Source organism: Camellia sinensis, chromosome 3, assembly GCF_055761805.1.
Source record: "Camellia sinensis isolate YWXY chromosome 3, ASM5576180v1, whole genome shotgun sequence".
NCBI lineage: Eukaryota > Viridiplantae > Streptophyta > Magnoliopsida > Ericales > Theaceae > Camellia > Camellia sinensis.
In genome coordinates, this window is record NC_138963.1 from 101969829 (window position 1) to 101989799 (window position 19971).

Sequence of the window (19971 nt, forward strand, 5' to 3'; positions counted from 1 at the left end):
AATTATCTGTTTAGAGATATCTGTTTGGGACTATCAGTGAAGGATAGCTATAATTGCTGTAGAAATTGCATGAGAATTAGGTGAATTGAAACTAATTTCTCATCCATTGCATTGAGCATTGTAACATATTTAACACATTGAAAATGATTATCGTTTTGAGAAAAATAGGTAAATACTTTGGTGAATCTAGGTAGGAGTGTAATTGTGGTATTATGTTGGCTTGTGTGTCTTTGGTGAAAATCCAAAAACCTGCACAGACAGGTGTTAAGCCTTTCGGTTAGTACCCAGTAAAAATGGCAATTGGTAGTGCTTGTAGCCTACTTGCAGACACATCCTAGACATTCCCAATGTTGTATCTACCACCTTGTTTTCTATTGTAAAGAAAGTGATTTCATGCATTGTGATATAACCTGGCATTACATGGTTTTTGGAAAGTGATATAAAATATTTTTGGTATGAGTATTGCATATGCATTCACCTTATAACTCTGTTAAGATTCATACACTGTGTTAAAGTGTCTTTACTGGGTTTTGGCTCATTCTTTGTGGAAAACCATTTTCAGGTGCAGATGATATGCCTCTACCAAGGCAATAGCTTGGGAGGACTTGGAGCCAAGAGTTTTTATTTTTGTTATTATTGTATTTATTTTATACAAGCCTAGGGCTTCATTTGTATTGAGTTTAAACTCAGTTTTGTTGTAACTAAACACCATCTTGGAAAGATGTGGCTAATAGGGCATTATTATATATGGTTAACTCTTATTTTATATCTTTTGTTTATAACACATGTTATAGATTTAGGGTTAGAGCTTACGAATGTATAAATGCATGTGTTACTCCTTTGCACACTTGAGGTATATGAATGGAAGGACTTTATTCTCGGATTATGATGTTGTTTCATTAATCATTACTCTCAGTTTATTGTAATTATTCTGGGGGTTTACAAAAAGTGATATTTAAGAATTTCTCCAAAGCCATAGGAATATATTTCTTAATTCCAAACATAGGGTTGATTCAAAGTATAATCCATCTTTCTAGATCTTTAAAAGGCAACTTAGAAAAAATAGAAAAGGCAAGAAGATGGCTTTATTTACCACCGATACCTAACCATCGCCATTCACCCCACCAAAAGCCTTTCCCTCTGATCTCTGCATAGATATAGTATGTTTTACTTTATCTTCAATCAATTTGTTTCATTATCGTCGATCTGTGGACAAATTTAATTTAGGAATTTTAAATCTCTTTTCTCTTATATCTTCTTTCCTCTCTCTTCCTCTCTCTCTCTCTCTCTCTCTCTCTCTCTCTCTCTCTCTCTCTCTCTCTTCTTATTATTTTTTGTGTCTTTGTGTTAAAATACAAAATTTCTCTCTGCTTTTGTGTGTTGAAACACAAAATTTTATGTCCTTGTGTTTCTCTATGTTGAAACACATAATTTTTTTTTTTGTGTCATTGTGTTTTCTCTGTTTATGTGTTATTTCTCTATGTTTCTGTGTTTTTCTTTGTGTTGACACAAAATTTTTTGTCAATGTGTTTTTTTCAGTCTCTGAGTGAAATTTCACTCTATACGAAGTCAAGGAAATTTCACTATTACACAACAACAAACATGGTAAAATTTCATGAATTATTTCTTGAGACTGTCACATTATTCATAGATCTTATTTGAAATATATTGCCATTAAGATTATAAAAATATATATTTTATAAAAAAATAGAGATGCAAATTAAAAGTTACTAAATTTTAAACTTTTAAAATCACTTAAACAATGTAAAAGGTAACTAACTATAGGAGGTATTTTTGTCCAAAATGGTTAACCATATTTGTTGAAGGACCTAAACTACTACTAGAAAATTATTTATCCTTATTGTTCTAAAGTATTATTAGTAAGGATCTGGCAAAAAACAAAATAATCCAAAAGTCTAATGCTTAATACCAAATCAAAAAACAAAAATCTTTTTATTAGTAAAGATCAAATTAGTTGATTTCATTTACCAAACTTCTCCCCAACCAAAAGTTACCACTATAAGATTGAACTTTTTTTCTAGGTTCTCTATAATTTTTAAATTTTATATTATTTCAAGTTCTGTTTCAATTGCTTGTTAACTTTACTTAAAAATTGAATTCCCTAGAATTTGAATTGATTTTTACTTGTTAGATTGTGGATTGAATTGTTTGTTTAATCAGACTTCCAAAGTATATATTTATATATGAATAAAAAGAAAAAAGAAGAAGAATTAATTCAATCTCAAGTAAGAGTTCTTGATTCAATTTTGCAGGTAGAAATACAAGAACAATAATGTTTAAATAATACTATAGTATAACTGATTCTTTCTTTCTTTCTTTTTTTTCTTTTTTTTTTTTTATCTTTTTTCTTTTGTATTATAATTGCAGAATATTATTATTATTGCAAATGGTTAAAATATAAAGCAACAAAGCTAAATTTTATAGTTTTGAAATAAATTTTAATTTTTTAAAGTGATTTATAGGAATGCAGAGTTCCATGTCAGGAGTGCACCTAGAACCCCTGAGAAAACTCAAGACTAGTCCTATATGCAAATCAACCCAAACAAACATAATACCGGATAGAGGAATGCTGTTGTGATGCTTGATGGAGACTTGTTTTAGACTTATTTCGATAATTTGAATCGTTTATATTGTATAATTCGTCAAATAAATTATTCATTAAAAAATTAGATTAATTAGACATATATAACTCCATAAAAAACCACATTTGTTTTTTAAAAATTAAGCACTTAACATGGTTTTGATAATTTTTTAAAAACAATAAGACTTGATTATGAGATACAAATATCTGATTAGCTTAGTTTTTTTGCATGAATGATATATTCAATGACACTACTACAATAATGCTTAAATGTCAAGATTTTTAACTGTGATCTTAGGTTACATCGATTTGACAAAGGGGCCCGGGTTGGGTTGCATTGGTCGTAAATAATAGAGCTGCGCAATTGCGACAATTGCTGTTGCAAATGAGAAGAAGGCGACTATAGATGGGATGCCGACAGTCATCGACGACAGAAAATCAGTAGCAATAGTCGACAATCACGACTGCGTCAATTATTTGTTGGCCTCCCTAATTTGGTGCAAAGATTAGAGAGAGAATAATGAAGAGAAGGGTTCATGGAGTTGTGATGTAGTGAGAACTTTACAAGAAAAACCTACATATTTAAAGAAGGGCAATTTCAACTTTTCAACACAAACTGTTAATAGAGCAACTGTTGCAGTTTAGTTCAAAATCACAAGGGAGATAAGTGGCTTTTTCCAAATGATAGGGGAGTAAAATGCAAATGGCCAAGCAAATTTTGCCCTATTTTTTTTTTATCACGTTTTTATGAAAATTGAGATCACTACAAGAAAATCAGGCAAATAACACGGAGGTTTTTGCGACGGGGTGACTGCCGTCGCAAAAAATGGTTTTTTGCGACGGGGTGTGTTTGCTGTCGCCAAAGAAGTTTTTTGAGACGGGGTGTGTTTGCCGTCGATAAAAAATTGGCTTTTTACGACGGGGATGATTCCGTCGCTAAAGATTGTAAAAAGAAAATTCCAAAAACATTGGCGACGCACGGTATACCGTCGCAAACGTGTTATTTAGCGACGGTAAGAAGTTACCGTCGCAAATGGTGGACCATTTGTGACGGCAGAAGCCCATCGCCAAAAACGAAGGACAAAACGACGTCGTTTCATTCATTAATCATGATCATTTGCGACGGTTAAAATATACCGTCGCAAATAAATGAATATTTCGCTTATCCCGCTATTTCTATCCCATTCGCGGTTGAAGTCCCTAAAATCCCCAAATTCCTCAAATCAAAATCCCTGAAACCGAAATCCCTAAAATCCCCCAACTCCCAATCGACTGATCCCCGGAATCCTCAAATCAAAATCATTGAACGACAGCCTTCGCCGGAGTGACGAGCAGCCGCGACGGTGAACGACGACTGACCAGCGGCTGTGAGCGACTGTGAACGGCCATTCTAGGTTCGTCTTCTTCCTTTCGAAAATGATTCCTCGTTGTGTTGTGTTTTTGTCCTCGGTCGAAAATCATTCTTCAACGAAATTTTGAATTTTGAGTTGGGAAATGGAGTTGAATTTTGAATTTATAGAAGGTGATGCATCTAAGACATTGTTTGTTGCTTATTCTGTTAATTGAATTTTGTTCTTCAACTTGGTGAATGTCAAGAATGTTGTAGGACCTTAGAATAACTTATTTAAATGAATTTTGTTCTTCAACTTGTTAATTGAATTTTGTTCTTCAACCTGTCTAAAATCTATTTATATAATAGTTTGTCTGCTGTTATCATCCCTACGTTGATATGTACAAAGATGTTTCTTTTTACATTTAGATGGCATGTGCATTGAAATTTTTTTGATGATTTTCTCATGCAGAAAAAGTATTATTGGAGAATGTAGAACTAATTCCTGAAGCTTTTGATTATCTCCAGCAGCCGTTTGCCCTAAAGCAAGGTGTTGTAAACTAATCACTATATGTGCACAGTTATTGTTCTTTGTTTTTTGAACCACTAGTGTTTTTATTCCAGTAACATCTTTGCATATTTTCTTCATGTGTGCCTTTTATTTTTCACTTTGCTTCATCTAAATTCCTTATGGGTATGATTTAACTGGGATTTCATCATAATTACTCATTGTATTTTGCTTGAAGTACATGAAGCTAAGTAAGGAGTTATTACGATGTCTTATTAAAAATAGAAAAAGAAGATAACTGGGTAGATAGTGCACAGCTGGACATAGTTTCTGACTTTGTTCATTATAATTTGCTTTTGTGGGTACAATAACTCATCTTTGCTATATTAGGACATCCAACACAACTGGACTCAATTTTTATTTATTTATTTATGTGTGGTTTGTTCCATAACTTTTCCTTCTTATGATGGTTTTGGGCTTAGTAAACAGTGAGTTGTATGTAGAAAATGACCACAAATATTCCATCCACCATCGACAAATTGGTGTGGTTTCTAACTTCAAATATCATCACTACTGCCTAGCAAGAAATTAAAATTAGTAGTACCCAATTCTAAGTTTTTACTATTTTCACATTTACTATTGCTCCCCAATAAAAAAAAAAGCATAAGGAAAATAGGAGAAGTAAAAGTTGCTATGTGAAGATATATAATGATATAGCTAGATCATCTATTTTTGTATTCCCTTGTAGCATTGTCCTTGTGGTGGCGAGTGCCTGATGTGGCCAAGGTGGTTTGGATTTACCCCCTCTCTGTGAAGATGCTTTTTATTGATTTCAAGGATTTTGGTTATAATTCAAAGGCCCATGTCAAGAATTTTGTTCAAGGATTTTGTTCTTCAACTTGGTGGATATAGCTAGATCATCTATTTCAAGGATTTTGTTCTTCAACTTGGTGGATGTCAAGAATGTTGTAGGACCTTAGAATAAAAGTTAATAATCAAGAAATTAAGTGAGAAAGTAATGGAAGTTTGTTGATCAAAATAACAAAATTAATGAATTATAGAAGATTAAAAAACACTAGGCATATCTAACTTTGACAGCAACTCAAATGTAATAGAATTTGAAGATTGGACACTTAAAATATGTAAATTTTCACATAAATTTTAAGTGCCTATTCTGTGATTTTAGCACCTTAAAAAATAAAAATTTAAAAAAGCAGTTACATATACAAATCTATTAAAAACAGAAGTATAATGGTTGTAACAATACTAAAACACCACTTAAATTGTCCATACAACTTTTAAGTGTCGTAACAATCATAATGACGTTATGTAAGGATTGCAACGTATTTTTAAAATTATGATTATATTCTATTTTTAAGTATTTGACTGGCCTACCAAGAACTTGCCGGCTGCTCTACCGCGGGCTTGGCGGGGCAGAACACTGGTGATCCCGACTTTTCTCTCTGTTGGGGCCCATTATCTCTAACCCTACAATCTAATGGAGAGACAGGCCCTGAAGTTCAAGCTTTCTTTCTCCTCTTATCTGGACTTGCAACAAAATTTCTCATTCTTCTCCTATTTGATGTTGTTGGTCATTTTTGGCTTTTTGTAGGATACTGATAGTCCACTGTAACATTACCTTTCCTTAAGGTAATGTACTTGCAACATTACCTTTTATTAAGGGAATGTGTGCATAATGTTTTTGACCTGTGGAAAAATAACTTATTTTGTTAATTGAATTTTGTTCTTCAACTTGGTGGATGCATCTTTAAACTGTTTCATTAAATGACTCAAATGTTTGACATTTTGGTACATCTTGGGACCGATGTGCATATCATTTGAAGTTTATATCAACTGAGTTAGTCAAAGTTTATTTCACATTCCGATAAGAAAAAAGGCACCAAATAAGGTAAATTATGAAATACTAAACTCCATTTCCCATTTAGCGTGGTATGCAAATCATGAAATACTAAACTCCATTTCCCATTTAGCGTGGTATGCAAATTATGAAATACTAAACTCCATTTCCCATCACCTTATTTGGTTTTAGAAATTGAATCAATTTTCTGTATTGAATCAATTTTTCAAAAAATTGAGTTATTTGGTTTTAGAAAATTGAATCAATTTTCTGAATTTACGGTTATATCTGTGCGTTTGTTTGGACGGTTATTCTTGGTTGGTGCCTAAGTTAAAGCTATTAATTGTTTAGCTACCAATCCCCTCTTCCCTTAGGATAATTAATATGTGATATTATGTCTTGTAATTATATTTTTACCCTTACATCTCATTATGACTTACATTTGTTGTAATTATATTTTTTTCTAGGGCATATTTGTTTTGTTTGTGAGATGTATATCTCCCAGTAAGTTTGCCTGAAGCAAATTAATAGTGGGAAACACATATAAGGGAAGTACGATGATGGATAAGAGTTGGATTGATTTGCCAAATAGGATGTCGAGGGAATACATTAATGGGATTGATCAATTCCTTGTGTTTGCCTACACCAATAGGGTTGAAGGTTCGATGATTAGTTGTCCGTGTAGAAAATATGAGAATCGATACCATCTTGTGCGAGAGGGTGTACGGAACCATCTGATTTTGAATGGTTTTTTTAAAAAGTACAAACATTGGATTAATCATGGGGAATCTTACGTATCTCTGCATGCTAATCGAGCGAATGAAACAGTGGCTAATTTAGACATTGGCGACGATGTAGTTGGAATGATACAAGGGGCTGTGGGAAATCCACATGTCGGTACAAGTGTTGACGGTAATGAAGCACAGAGCACTAATCCCCATGCATCTGAACCCCAGCTCGGTCCAAATGCAGAGACTGCAAACTATTTCGAACTTCTTCAAGATGCACAAAGTGAATTGTATCCGGGTTACAGGAAAATATTAGGGGACAATATTAGGGGTTGCAGGAAAATCGAAGGATGGTGTTAATGCTCGGCGTGATTTACAAGAAATGAATATTAGAAAACCCCTATATTTGCAATTAAGAGGGTCGAATAAAGCTTATTTACCACCGGCACAATTCACGATGACCAAGGATGAGAAAGATTTGTTCTTGAAAGTATTGAAGGAAGTTAGAGTTCCCGACGAGTATTCATCCAATATATCGCGTCGTGTACGCTTACATGATAGAAGTATTGGGGGTCTTAAGAGCCACGATAGTCATATTTTGATGCAACAACTAATTCCATTGGCCATTCGAAGATCGTTACCGAAGAATGTAATTGAACCTTTGATTGAATTGAGCAATTTCTTTAGACAATTGTGTTCCAAAGTCAATCGTGCAACAGATTTGCAATATATTCAAGATCGTATCGCCGTAACACTTTGTCATCTAGAGAAAATATTTCCTCCTGCTTTTTTTGATATAATGGAGCACTTGCCTATACATCTAGTTGACGAAGCATTATTGGGTGGAGCGATTCAATTTCGATGGATGTATCCAATTGAGAGGTATCTTCTTACTTTGAAGCAATATGTGCGTAATAGAGCTCGTCCAGAAGGTTCAATTGCTAAAGGATATCTTATGGAAGAATGCATGAATTTTTGTGCACAATATCTCAATGATGTGGAAACTAAATCTAATCGACCCACGAGAAACTACAGTGGTGATGATAATCTAGGTCGTGCTGTTGGTGAAATCACAAGCTTTTATCTTGATAACACTTCTTGGGTACAAACTCATCGGTATGTCTTATTCAATACAGTCGCGGTTCAACCATTCATAAAGTAAGTTATGTTAGTCACTCAATATTTTATTATATTCCATTGAATTTTGAACCAAATTTTGTTTTTATATAAAAATTCAATTTACACAGCAAACACCTTGAAGAACTTAAGGTCAAAATGCCTCGTGTTGACGATCATCAGCTTCGGCGTGAACATTTTGAAACTTTTCACATTTGGTTCAAGGAACATGTATGTATTTAAATCTACATATTCTATTTACCTAAGTCGAACTATATTTTAAATTTTACAATTTTTATTATTTAAAATAGGTTCAAACTTTGCGAAGGACTAGTGATGTCACATTTTCTGAAGAGATTACTGTATTGGCAAATGGTCCTCATAACCTGGCAAGGAGGTTCAACGGGTATATAATGAATGGGTTTCGGTATCGAGTAAAGGCCATGGATGACCGTCGAGCCACACAAAATTGTGGTGTGGCTTTGAAGGCAGATACTATAAGTTATGCTAGTCGGAAAGACAAGAATCCTCGTGTGGGGTCTGTGTACTATTATGGACAATTGACAGATATTGTTGAGATTCGATATTCCAATGAGAAGAAGCATGTGTTGTTTAAGTGTGATTGGATTGACAACATTCACGGGAAGATACAAGATGTCTTCAATTTCACGTTAGTCAACTTCAATCATTTGTTGTATCGAGATGATAGAATTAGTAATGAACCTTTCATCTTGGCATCCCAAGCAGAGCAAGTTTGGTATGTTGCAGACCCGTTACAACCAGACTGGCAAGTGGCGGTGAAGATGTCTCAAAGAGGTTTATTTGATATGAGTTCGACTGATCCACAAATTGAGCCATATATGAGCCAACAATTGGAAGAAAATATAATGCTTCGTGATGAAGAAGTTGGTTGGGTGAGGGAAGCCGCAGAAGGGGAAACAGTTGATGTTCAAATAGGTTGATATTTAATCAACATCAGTAATTCAGTTAAGGCCAAGGTTGTAGTTAATCATCAGTTTCTTAATTTACTTTGTCTTTGTAATTGTATTAGTTCAATTAATGTCATATTATAGTTGATGACAAACCATTATCTATGTTTCTAATTAATGTTATATTGCTTGCAGATTATTATGGGAAGGAAGAGGAAACCTGATCATCCCCGGCGCATGATGTCCGACGTGGTACATAAGAGGACATCAGCGGCACCACCATCAGAGAAGGCATCACATCGACCACCATCAGAAGGGCCATTAGTGCCACCATTAGAGGAGGCATCACAGCGAGCACCATTAGTGCCACCTCATCGACCACCATTAGTGGCACCACAGCAGCTATCATCTACTCAGCTATCACAGCGAGCACCATCAGAGGGGCCATTAGTGCCACCGCATCGACCCCCATCAGTGGCACCACACCAGCTATCAGCTACTCAGCCTCTAGGCTTACCATCGGTGCGTCCACCATCAGTGGCACCGCAGCAGCTATCATCCCGACTAGAGTCATCGGCTTATGAGCCATCCGCAGGTATATAAATTTGCTTTGATTTGTATGAAAATTATTTAAATATATATTTATTTGTTCTCATTACATATAACTTGTTTATTTTCATTGTATTTTTCAGATCCTTCGACTTCTTCACAGCCTCACTCAGGTATAAGAAATTGATTTGTATTGACATTATTTAAATTTGCATTTGTTTATTATCATTGCATATTGTTTATTCTTATTGTATCTCACACGTCATGTTAGTTCTTCATCAACCTCAAGTAGGCGTGGTAGAGGATGTGCCAAGGGCATTAGGGAGTGGGGTACCGGTGCCAAATTGGACATACAATTTGATGAAAATTACTGTCCAATAGGAGATAACGTGTCTAAGTTAACTACTCAACTTGGCATTATTGTGCGAAATGGTAACATTGTTCCTCTTACTTTTCTTGACTGGAACACTGTGCCTGATGATATTCTTGATGCTATCTGGAAGGATGTGAAGGTAAAAGTATATTTTTGTCCAAAAATTTAAATTCCAAAATTGTGTTATTATTATTTAAACCTTGAAATTGTGTTTTATAGGACAATTTGAATATATGTCCAGAGGAGTACAAGCCAATCTGCATGAAAAACTGTAACAGCATATGGAAGGATCACAAGAATAAGATTAAGTGTAAGTATTTCAAGCCAAGAAGTGAAGATCCTAATCTGAAGGATGATGTTCCTTTGCACATTGTGCCAAGCCAGTGGGAAGAACTTGTGGAGTATTGGCGTACTTCCGATGCTGAGGTATACAAATAAGTTATATGTATGATATGTAAACATACAAATCATATTTATATACTTACATTTGTTGAACCTATTATAGAAAATTGCAACTAGGAACGCTAAAAATCGGCGAGCTCACGGCATAGCTCATACCACAGGGCATACTACTTTCGCTCAGATACGGCATGAGGTTGATATTTTACTGTTTTATTTTTGTATATAAATAAACATTGTATATTTAGAAATTATTTGGATTCTAATTTTCATATTTCTAAAAAAATGTAGATGACCAATAAGGGGGAGTCTACTGATAAGATGAATGTTTGGCTTATGACACGTAGAGCAGATGACCCAGAGGTTATCCTGACCTTGGTAGTTTCCAAAGACCTTTGATTGTATGTAAAGTTTATTTTTTATTTTTTGTGTTAACTATCTTAATTTGGCATATACTTGTATCTCTTATTCAATACAGGATGAGTTTAATGGCCAACTCTCTATGCTACCTGAGGATTGTCGGACTTTGGAGGCTAGGAATGCCATTTTCCATGAGTTGATAGGTCATGACAATCATGGATATTGTCGCACATACGGGAGAACTGTGCCTCGGAGAGCAGTGTATAAAGATGGTGCAGGGCCATCACAGTCAGCACCCCAGCCATCGACTATTGTTCAGATCACCCAGCAAGTTCGTGCGGAGCTAAGGGATGAGTTGAGGGAGGAGCTGAGGGAGGAGATGAGAGTAGAGTTCTCTACACATTTACAGCAGCTGAGAGCTGAGATGATGGCGTTTGTGTCACAGGGGGCAAGTGTGGATCCTAACAGACAGGTTCGATATAAATTAAATTGTTTGATAGTTAAATTGTCACACAACATTATGTATAAAAGATTAACACATTATGCGTTGACTATCATAGGCTCCTGATGCATCGAGTGGCCACCGGGCATTTAGGGAATCTGCAGAAGACGAGAATCCATATACACCACCACCAGAAGATCAGGTATAAAATGTAACTTTACATTCTAAGCTAAAATGAATTCGAAGTGTTAACGTCCCAAAATCACCAAAAGGGGTCGGTTTAGCACGGAACTTGGCACACACGACCGCCTAGGCATGAGAGACTTGAGGGAGAAGACGGAACTCCAATCGGGTTTCCGGTTTGGGAGTTAGAGACGAATTTCACTCTAGGCAAACTAGTTCTTTAAGAAACTAGAATTCGAGGTGTTAACATCCCAAAATCACCAAAAGGGGTCGGACTGGCACGGAACTTGGCACACACGACCGCCTAGGCACGAGAGACTTGTGGGAGAAGACGGGACTCCAATTGGTTTCCCGGTTTGGGAGTTAGAGCCATATTTCGGTTTAGGCAAACTAGTTCTTTAAGAAATTTAAATTCGAGGTGTTGACACCCCAAAATCACCAAATGGGGTCGGATTGGCACGAAACTTGGCACACACGATCGCCTAGGCACGAGAGACTTGTGGGAGAAGACGGGACTCGAATCGGGTTCCCGGTTTGGGAGTTAGAGCCATATTTCGGTTTAGGCAAATTAGTTCCTTAAGAAACTTAAATTCGAGCTGTTGACACTCCAAAATCACCAAATGGGGTCGGATTGGCACGAAACTTGGCACACACGACCGCCTAGGCACGAGAGACTTGTGGGTGAAGACGGGACTCCAATCGGGTTCCCGGATTAGGAATTAGAGACGGATTTCACTCTAGGCAAACTAATTTCTTAAGAAACTTGAATTCGAAGTGTTAACGTTCCAAAATCACCAAACGGGGTCGGACTGGCACGGAACTTGGCACACACGACCGCCTAGGCACGAGAGACTTGTGGGAAAAGACGGGACTCCAATCGGTTTCCCGGTTTGGGAGTTACAGTCATATTTCGGTTTAGGCAAACTAGTTCCTTAAGAAACTTAAATTCGAGGTGTTGGCACCCCAAAATCACCAAATGGGATCGGATTGGCACGAAACTTGGCACACACGACCCCCTAGGCACGAGAGACTTGTGGGAGAAGACGAGACTCAAATCGGTTTCTCGGTTTGGGAGTTAGAGCCATATTTCGGTTTAGGCAAACTAGTTCTTTAAGAAACTTAAATTCGAGGTGTTGACACCCCAAAATCACCAAATGGGATCGGATTGGCACGAAACTTGGCACACACGACCCACTAGGCACGAGAGACTTGTGGGAGAAGACGGGACTCAAATCGGTTTCTCGGTTTGGGAGTTAGAGCCATATTTCGGTTTAGGCAAACTAGTTCTTTAAGAAACTTAAATTCGAGGTGTTGACACCCCAAAATTACCAAATGGGGTCGGATTGGCACGAAACTTGGCACACACGACCGCCTAGGCACGAGAGACTTGTGGGAGAGGACGGGACTCCAATTGGTTTCCCGGTTTGGGAGTTAGAGCCATATTTCGGTTTAGGCAAACTAGTTCTTTAAGAAATTTAAATTCGAGGTGTTGACACCCCAAAATCACCAAATGGGGTCGGATTGGCACGAAACTTGGCACACACGACCGCCTAGGCACGAGAGACTTGTGGAAGAAGACGGGACTCCAATCGGTTTCCCGGTTTGGGAGTTAGAGCCATATTTCGGTTTAGGCAAACTAGTTCTTTAAGAAACTTAAATTCGAGGTGTTGACACCCCAAAATTACCAAATGGGGTCGGATTAGCACGAAACTTGGCACACACAACCGCCTAGGCACGAGAGACTTGTGGGAGAAGACGGGACTCCAATCGGTTTCCCGGTTTGGGAGTTAGAGCCATATTTCGGTTTAGGCAAACTAGTTCTTTAAGAAACTTAAATTCGAGGTGTTGATGCTCGAAAATCACTAAATGGGGTCGTATTACCACGAAACTTGGCACACACGACCGCCTAGGCACGAGAGACTTGTGGGAGAAGACGGGACTCCAATCGGTTTCCCGATTTGGGAGTTAGAGCCATATTTCGGTTTAGGCAAACTAGTTCCTTAAGAAACTTAAATTCGAGATGTTGACGCTCCAAAATCACCAAAAGGGGTCGGTTTAGCACGAAACTTAGCTCACATGATCGCCTAGGCACGAGAGAGTTGTGGGAGAAGATGAGACTTGAATCGGGTTTCTGGTTTGGGAGTTAGGGTCGGATTTCTATCTAGCTAAAATTATTTACTTAACTATCTTTGTAATTATATAATAAATAATTTTTTATGTTTTTTTAATTAAAATATTAATACATAATTATATTGTCACTAATTATTTTTATTTTTTATTTTCAGATATTTCCTGAGTAGCAGTTTGCTTCTTGTGGAATGCAGCTGTGTGAAGATTGCGACGGACTTTTGTTTATGAAGAAAACTTTTATTTTTGATTTACATTATTTAGATTTGTGAACAACATTATGTATGTATTTTGTAAAATTATGTGGTTGGATAATTTTGATGATGTGTTGTTATGAATGGAAGAGTACTTTAATTAAGGATGAAATTTTATTTATATACAGGAATTTTTATATTATTATATAGTTATCGATTTTTTTTAGTTATTTTTATTTAATACAGGTAATTTGCATATTTTTAATAATTTTAAAATTGCATTTTTTGTTAGAAACAGGTTTTTGCGACGGTAGCATAGCCGTCGCCAATGATATTGGCCATATGAACAAAGGCCTTTAGCGACGGTACTATCACCGTCGCAAATAATATTTTAAGAGACGGCTTACTTTTCTGTCGCAAATAATAGTATTAACGACGGTAATAAACCCGTCGCAAATAACCATTTTTAGCGACGGTATTTTTTACCGTCTCAATAAACCCTTTTGCGACGGTATTTTCCCGTCGTAAATAACCATATTAGCGACGGTATTTTACTGCCGTCTCAAAAACTTCAGTTTTTTACATCTTTACTGCGACAGCATTTTGCCGTCGCTAAAAGGCATCTTTGCCGTCGCCAATGTTTTTGCGACGGCGTTTACCGTCGCTAAAGACCTTTAGCTACCCCGTCTTTTGCGACCCCCCTACTACCGTCGCTAAAGGCAATTTACCGTCGCAAAAAAACATTTGAGACGGCTTCTTTGGTATTGGCGATGGTATTTTACCGTCGCAAAAAAACGAATTTTTTGTAATGGATATTTGTAAATTTTTTTATTGTGATATTTAACTGTTGTTATGGTAGTGCGAATCTTATAATATAATTATTTAAATCATTAATATATGCCCGAGATAAACTCTCAATAACCCTCATAACTAGACGGTTGTGCCTTTGGGCACAGCAATAACTCCGTTTCCCATAATACATGTTGGACTCGCCAGTATTATATAGATCCATATAAGGGTAGAATTTGAATGAAATTTATTTGATGCTATGTGGCAGATCTCATAACCTTTTCCCCTAATAGAGGTTGATCATTCGATGACATGGCATTATAAAATAATTAAAAGGAATCTTTTGTGTATTTTAAGCTATCCAAAGTAGTGCACACGACCCAAATACGGTGGATTGAGAGATTATTGAGTCAGCTGCCACTAATTATATCCTTCCTATGTTATCCTTTTATTCTATCTCTATTCTGTATTCTCTATTCTAGGAATATTTGATTTCATTTCAATTATTACATAGCATAAATCCATTCTTTTGTACTAGCATGTTTTGATTCCAATAATTTAGGGTGGCCCAAATACACGCATATATACACGAAGACATTTTTTTTTTTAATATAAATGAAAACATTTAATAATTCAATGATAAATACAAGTGGAACTCTATTTTTTGAGATTAATAGTAAGAAAATCAACTACAAAATTTGTTTATTTATATGACTTTTCATTAATTTTGGGCATGGAAGGAGCTTGAGCATAGTTTAAATGGTTATGCTTTCATATATTACACTCCATTTGGATGAGAAAGGGTTTGGTGAGAAAAGAAAAAGAAATTGTGAGAATAAAAAAGCCATTTACTGATTTGGATGGTTAAGTAAGTAAGAAATTATGATAAATAAAGAGAGATGATGAGAAAAGTATTCTCACCAAACTTATGTTTTGTTTCACACCAAAAGTTGTAGGATTTGGTGAGAAAATAATTCGGTTTAATAAAATATTTTTAAATTATCAAAGTTATCCTTATGAAAAAACATAGCTTATTAATGTAGAAGGTTATTTTGATAAAATGAAATATAACACTTTGGATTTTGCCAAAGTTGTAGTTTCGAATTTTAGGACAGCCCTCATTTGATTACTGAAAATTTAGATTTGAATTGTAAAACTGAATATTAGATTACTGAAAATTTAGATGTAATTATTTACTGAAAATAAGACAGTCCTTATTTGGATTTTGCAACTCAAATTTTCGTCCTTCATAATTCTGCAAACATCCTCGTCATTTTGCTGCATTATTTTCTTGTCAGAGAGAGTATAAACACTTAGTGTGTTCGTTATGTAAACAATTTGTAGTGCTGCTATTGTTTGTAGTAGATCATTTTATCCTAAGAGATAGACGTCCAAATTCTGAAAGCATCGTGGAGAGGACGAATCTGTCTTAAGGACACAGTGTCAAACACTGGACTTGATTTGATAATTATTTAAAGAAATTAATCAAGTAAGTTGTTTAATTTATTATTCTGTTTTATTTATTTAAATCAGATTTTAATTTTATTTTTGTAAAAAAATAAAATTTATTTTTATTTATTTATTTTTTATTTCAAGTTTGATTTTTGTAATCAAACAAATTCTCTCATTTTCTTTATTTCTTAATATTTTAGTAGTTGTTTTGTACACAATAAAATTTAATCTTTTTAAATACAGTGAAGATTGTCCTACACCACACACACTCATAGCGGACCTCTTACTTTGAACCCTGAAGCTCTCTACTTCACTGTCATCATTGCCGGCGTCAGTTGATGCCGAAAAAACACTCATCAATTTTTCAGGCCATGTATCGATGGCTTCAACAGGAGTAATAATGAAGATAACATCACCGGATCCCATTTTCGCCCAGTTTTTTCTTAAGATCAAACAGTTAGCTGAAGTAAAAGCTCAATGAAATTAAACACGTGTTGCATCGTCATTGGATAACCATAAACAAAGGGGTTCACGGCGTGTTCGTATCCTCAACCGTGATTCTGTGGAGTGATCTGGTGGAATGGATTGGTGAGGGAACAACGCTTATTCCACTAATGAAATCAAGGGTTGAGATGGCTCGCTCACCAAAACGATATCGTTTGGACAAGAGAAATCAAACAAATACATAAATAAATAAGAAAATTGAATTAGTTCAACCAACCTCCCAAGAAAAATGGAAACCCAAAATATGAAGATTGTTCACGGCAATTTCTTGATTAAAATTAATAGATTCTCATTTTTTATTATTATTATGCTTTGTTGATTGGTGTGTTCTGCGTTCTAATTGGATAATTGGGTCCTATGTAGGATCTAAACAAAGAATTCGAGTGCTGAAAAATGGGATTTTTTGGATTAGAGTTTTATTTTTTAACTTCTATTATTATTATTATTATTATTATTATTATTATTATTATTGGTTGGATAAGTTTCAAATAGGTTCGAGTTTTTTCAAAATATGTTCAACTTCTAAAAATTAGCTTTAACTAAGTATGCAGTAACCAGGTGTGTTTATTATACTTAGTTGATTTTCGAATTTTGTGTTGACATTATTGATTTTACGGGCACGGCCGGGTTTATAGGCTTCTAGCCAGTATTATTGGTTAAGGTTGTAGGAGATAGTTGTACCAATTATCTATGGTATAAGCCCTCGGACACTACCCAATTGAAAGAAATAGTAACATTTGGTAGTGTTTGTTTTGAGGGATTGAGGGATGAGATTGGATTATTAGTTCATCTAGACTAATAGTCTATTGTTTGGTTTAAAATTTTTGCACCTGATTATTAATCCCAAATATATTGGACTATTGTCTATGGGGAGGGGTGGAACACAAATGGAGAGATAAGGGAGCTTCTATATACACACACCTAATCTCCTCTTTGCACATCCTTCTCACTACACACGCCCAAAAAATTAATTCCTAATTAATTTCCTTACTACACACACGGTGAGTTCCAAATGTACCCTCATACACACACACACACCCGACCCCAAATACACACACCTATTGAGTTTGAAGCACATCTTCAACCTTGAAGCATTCCATCACATAGAAGCTGAAGCATCTATTCAAACTGAAGCACATCTTTAGATTTTCATTGAAGCATTCCATCTCATTACCGTGTGCAACCTAGGTGTGCATCCCGTTGAAACATTCCATTAGATTTTCAATTCTCATTAGGTGAGTTTACTTTTGAATCATCATTCCTATTTAATCCTCATCTTCATCTATAATGTAGAGTTTTTCACTTGGAATGTAGAGTTTTTGATTTGGAACCGTCGTTCGGAACTGGTTAACCGAAATATAGCAATGTGTTCGGACGTAGGAATCCGAAAAAATTCAATATGTTCATCAGTAGATTTCCGAAAATGTTACATTGTTTCGATAGTCAACTTCCGAAAAAATTGAATTTGGACAACAGTCAACCTCCGAAATTATGTTTTTCTTTTGGATTTCAACTTCCGAACAGAATATGTATTTTCGGTTTCGAACTTCCGAACAGGTTTTTTTTTTTTGCCCCTTCTTAATTAAAACACATACTATAATTTAAAACACTTATTATAATTTACACACACGTATTATAATTTTACACACACTCTCATTAATTTTACACACACTCTCCTTATTTACACACACTCTCTTTATTTACACATACACACTCATTACACACACTTATTATTTTTTGCAGATAATATGGATTCTGAATATCAACAACGTGTCCCACCTACTGCTTCAAATAGACGACGTCGTGAATTGGATGTAGACCATGAACGGGGACGAGGGCGTGGGCGAGGACGAGGCCAAGGTCGTGGTCGAGGTCGTGATCTAGTTTCGGTAGAATATGATATTCCCAGTGCCAGTCAAAGTCGGGACCGAAGCCAAAGACGAGTTGAAGGTTATGATATGCCTGACATTGCTGTGGAGGATACCTCCGTACCTGATTCTCCTCCTATCCAGGAAGAGTACCTTACTCATGCTTTTCCAGGTGGACTGACTGATCCGTCAATACTACGGAGTTTCAATAGTCATGTGGCTGCAGTTATTTGGCACGGGGAGGTAAACATTCCTCAATAAAAGTGAAATTAATTTGTATATGAGTTTTTTTTTTTTTTTTGTGCATGTGTTGTATGGTAGTTTGTAATGAGATATCATTTGTGTTGTAGGAACAAGGGCCCCTAAAGTGTCATAATCACTCTTCCAAGATCCTTGCATGGCCATGGTGGTTAGTAGAGAACAACACCAGATTCAAAGCCATTATTGAGCATCTGGACTGTCACAGTTAGCTCGTTGCACTTATCGGTTCGTCAACAAGCTTCTAATCTCCAGTTTTGTTGAGAGATGGCAACCTGAGACGAACACATTTCACATGACAGTTGCTGAGATGACCTTGACCCTGGATGATGTTGGCACTATTCTTGGCCTTCCCATTGTAGGCAAATCAGTCAGCATACCAGATGTGACAGATCATCATGGAGTTACATTACTTGTTTATGGCTTGGGGATTACTGAACGTGCAGCTCATGAAGAGGTTTCTTCTGCTGGTGGCAATTCAGTTAGGCTTGAATGGTTGCGAAGTCAGTTTGCTGGTGTCACAAATTCAGACCCCGAAGAGGCTATACAGTGCGCTGCTAGAGCTTATTTGTTGTTTCTGTTGGGATGTACACTCTTCAGTGACAAGAGTGGCGGCAGGGTTCCCGTTGTTTACCTTGGCTTATTGATGGATTTGGGATCCATACAAACTTACGCATGGGGTGCTGCTGCATTAGCATTTTTACATAGACAGTTGGGGTATGCTAGCCGATCTGGGGTTAAGAAGATGGGTGGTTATATGACTCTTTTGGAGGCGTGGCTTTATGAGCACTTCCGAGCATTCCGACCTCATCAGAACAGGGGCTACAATGAAGACATGCCACACGTGTACCATTGGGCATCTAGGAGAGAGGCGAGTTCCTCCATTGAGCATTTGAAATCTTTTCAAGCCGAGCTTGACAGTCTGGTAGCTACTGATGTAAGTTTACTCATCCTGTGATAATTTTAACAATTCCATTTATCTTACCCTTTATGTACTTTAATTCCAAAACACTTTACGTTTACAGGTTATTTGGGATCCATACCACAGCTGCAGAGACCGGCATCCATGTAACCCGGTTACGTTCTACCATGGATGCTTAAAGTGCTTAGACGTTGTTGAACCCTATCATCCAGATAGAGTTTTGAGGCAGTTTGGCAGGGTTCAAACCATTCCAGATGCACCGCTAGCTCCCAGTCGTGGTGTGTGAGGCAACATACCTGCACGATATACAGTCATGTACAGATACTTGGATAGGATCTGGGAAGCTTGGGATAACTACGTGTTATCTGAGCAACAGAGGAGCACACCAGTTCGTCAGCCTTGGCAATGTGTACAAGGTTACATGGATTGGTATAAGAATATCACGCACCTATATGTCAAGCACACTGATGAACCACGTGT

General features: G+C 36.4%; 2 protein-coding genes and 2 long non-coding RNA genes across 4 annotated transcripts; all 4 read left to right on the plus strand.

Annotated features, from left to right (window-relative positions):
- Positions 1-8279: 8279 nt before the first annotated feature.
- LOC145821083 (uncharacterized) lies at positions 8280-9795 on the plus strand. Its single transcript, XM_082917676.1, has 3 exons — positions 8280-8373; positions 8454-9666; positions 9764-9795. Exons 1-2 carry the CDS (start codon positions 8302-8304, stop codon positions 9102-9104), a joined length of 723 nt encoding a protein of 240 aa, XP_082773802.1. The 5' UTR covers positions 8280-8301; the 3' UTR covers positions 9105-9666; positions 9764-9795.
- Positions 9312-10548, plus strand: LOC145821726 (uncharacterized). The gene is made up of 4 exons (XM_082918284.1): positions 9312-9514; positions 9764-9793; positions 9892-10132; positions 10213-10548. Exons 1-4 carry the CDS (start codon positions 9312-9314, stop codon positions 10429-10431), a joined length of 693 nt encoding a protein of 230 aa, XP_082774410.1. The 3' UTR covers positions 10432-10548.
- Positions 10549-10562: 14 nt separating this feature from the next.
- LOC145821084 (uncharacterized) lies at positions 10563-11068 on the plus strand. The gene is made up of 3 exons (XR_014363128.1): positions 10563-10588; positions 10684-10770; positions 10871-11068. It is a non-coding gene; the product is annotated as an uncharacterized LOC145821084 (long non-coding RNA).
- Positions 11069-11139: 71 nt separating this feature from the next.
- On the plus strand, positions 11140-13976 carry LOC145821085 (uncharacterized). The gene is made up of 3 exons (XR_014363129.1): positions 11140-11224; positions 11313-11396; positions 13663-13976. It is a non-coding gene; the product is annotated as an uncharacterized LOC145821085 (long non-coding RNA).
- The last annotated feature ends 5995 nt before the right edge of the window (positions 13977-19971 follow it).

Coding starts and splice junctions, on each gene's coding strand:
- LOC145821083 (XM_082917676.1), top strand. CDS start 8,302: ATGCCTCGTGTTGACGATCATCAGCTTCGGCGTGAACATTTTGAAACT. Junction 8,374..8,453: donor ACATTTGGTTCAAGGAACAT/GTATGTATTTAA, acceptor TATTTAAAATAG/GTTCAAACTTTGCGAAGGAC.
- LOC145821726 (XM_082918284.1), top strand. CDS start 9,312: ATGTCCGACGTGGTACATAAGAGGACATCAGCGGCACCACCATCAGAG. Junction 9,515..9,763: donor CAGCGAGCACCATCAGAGGG/GCCATTAGTGCC, acceptor TGTATTTTTCAG/ATCCTTCGACTTCTTCACAG. Junction 10,133..10,212: donor CTATCTGGAAGGATGTGAAG/GTAAAAGTATAT, acceptor TGTGTTTTATAG/GACAATTTGAATATATGTCC.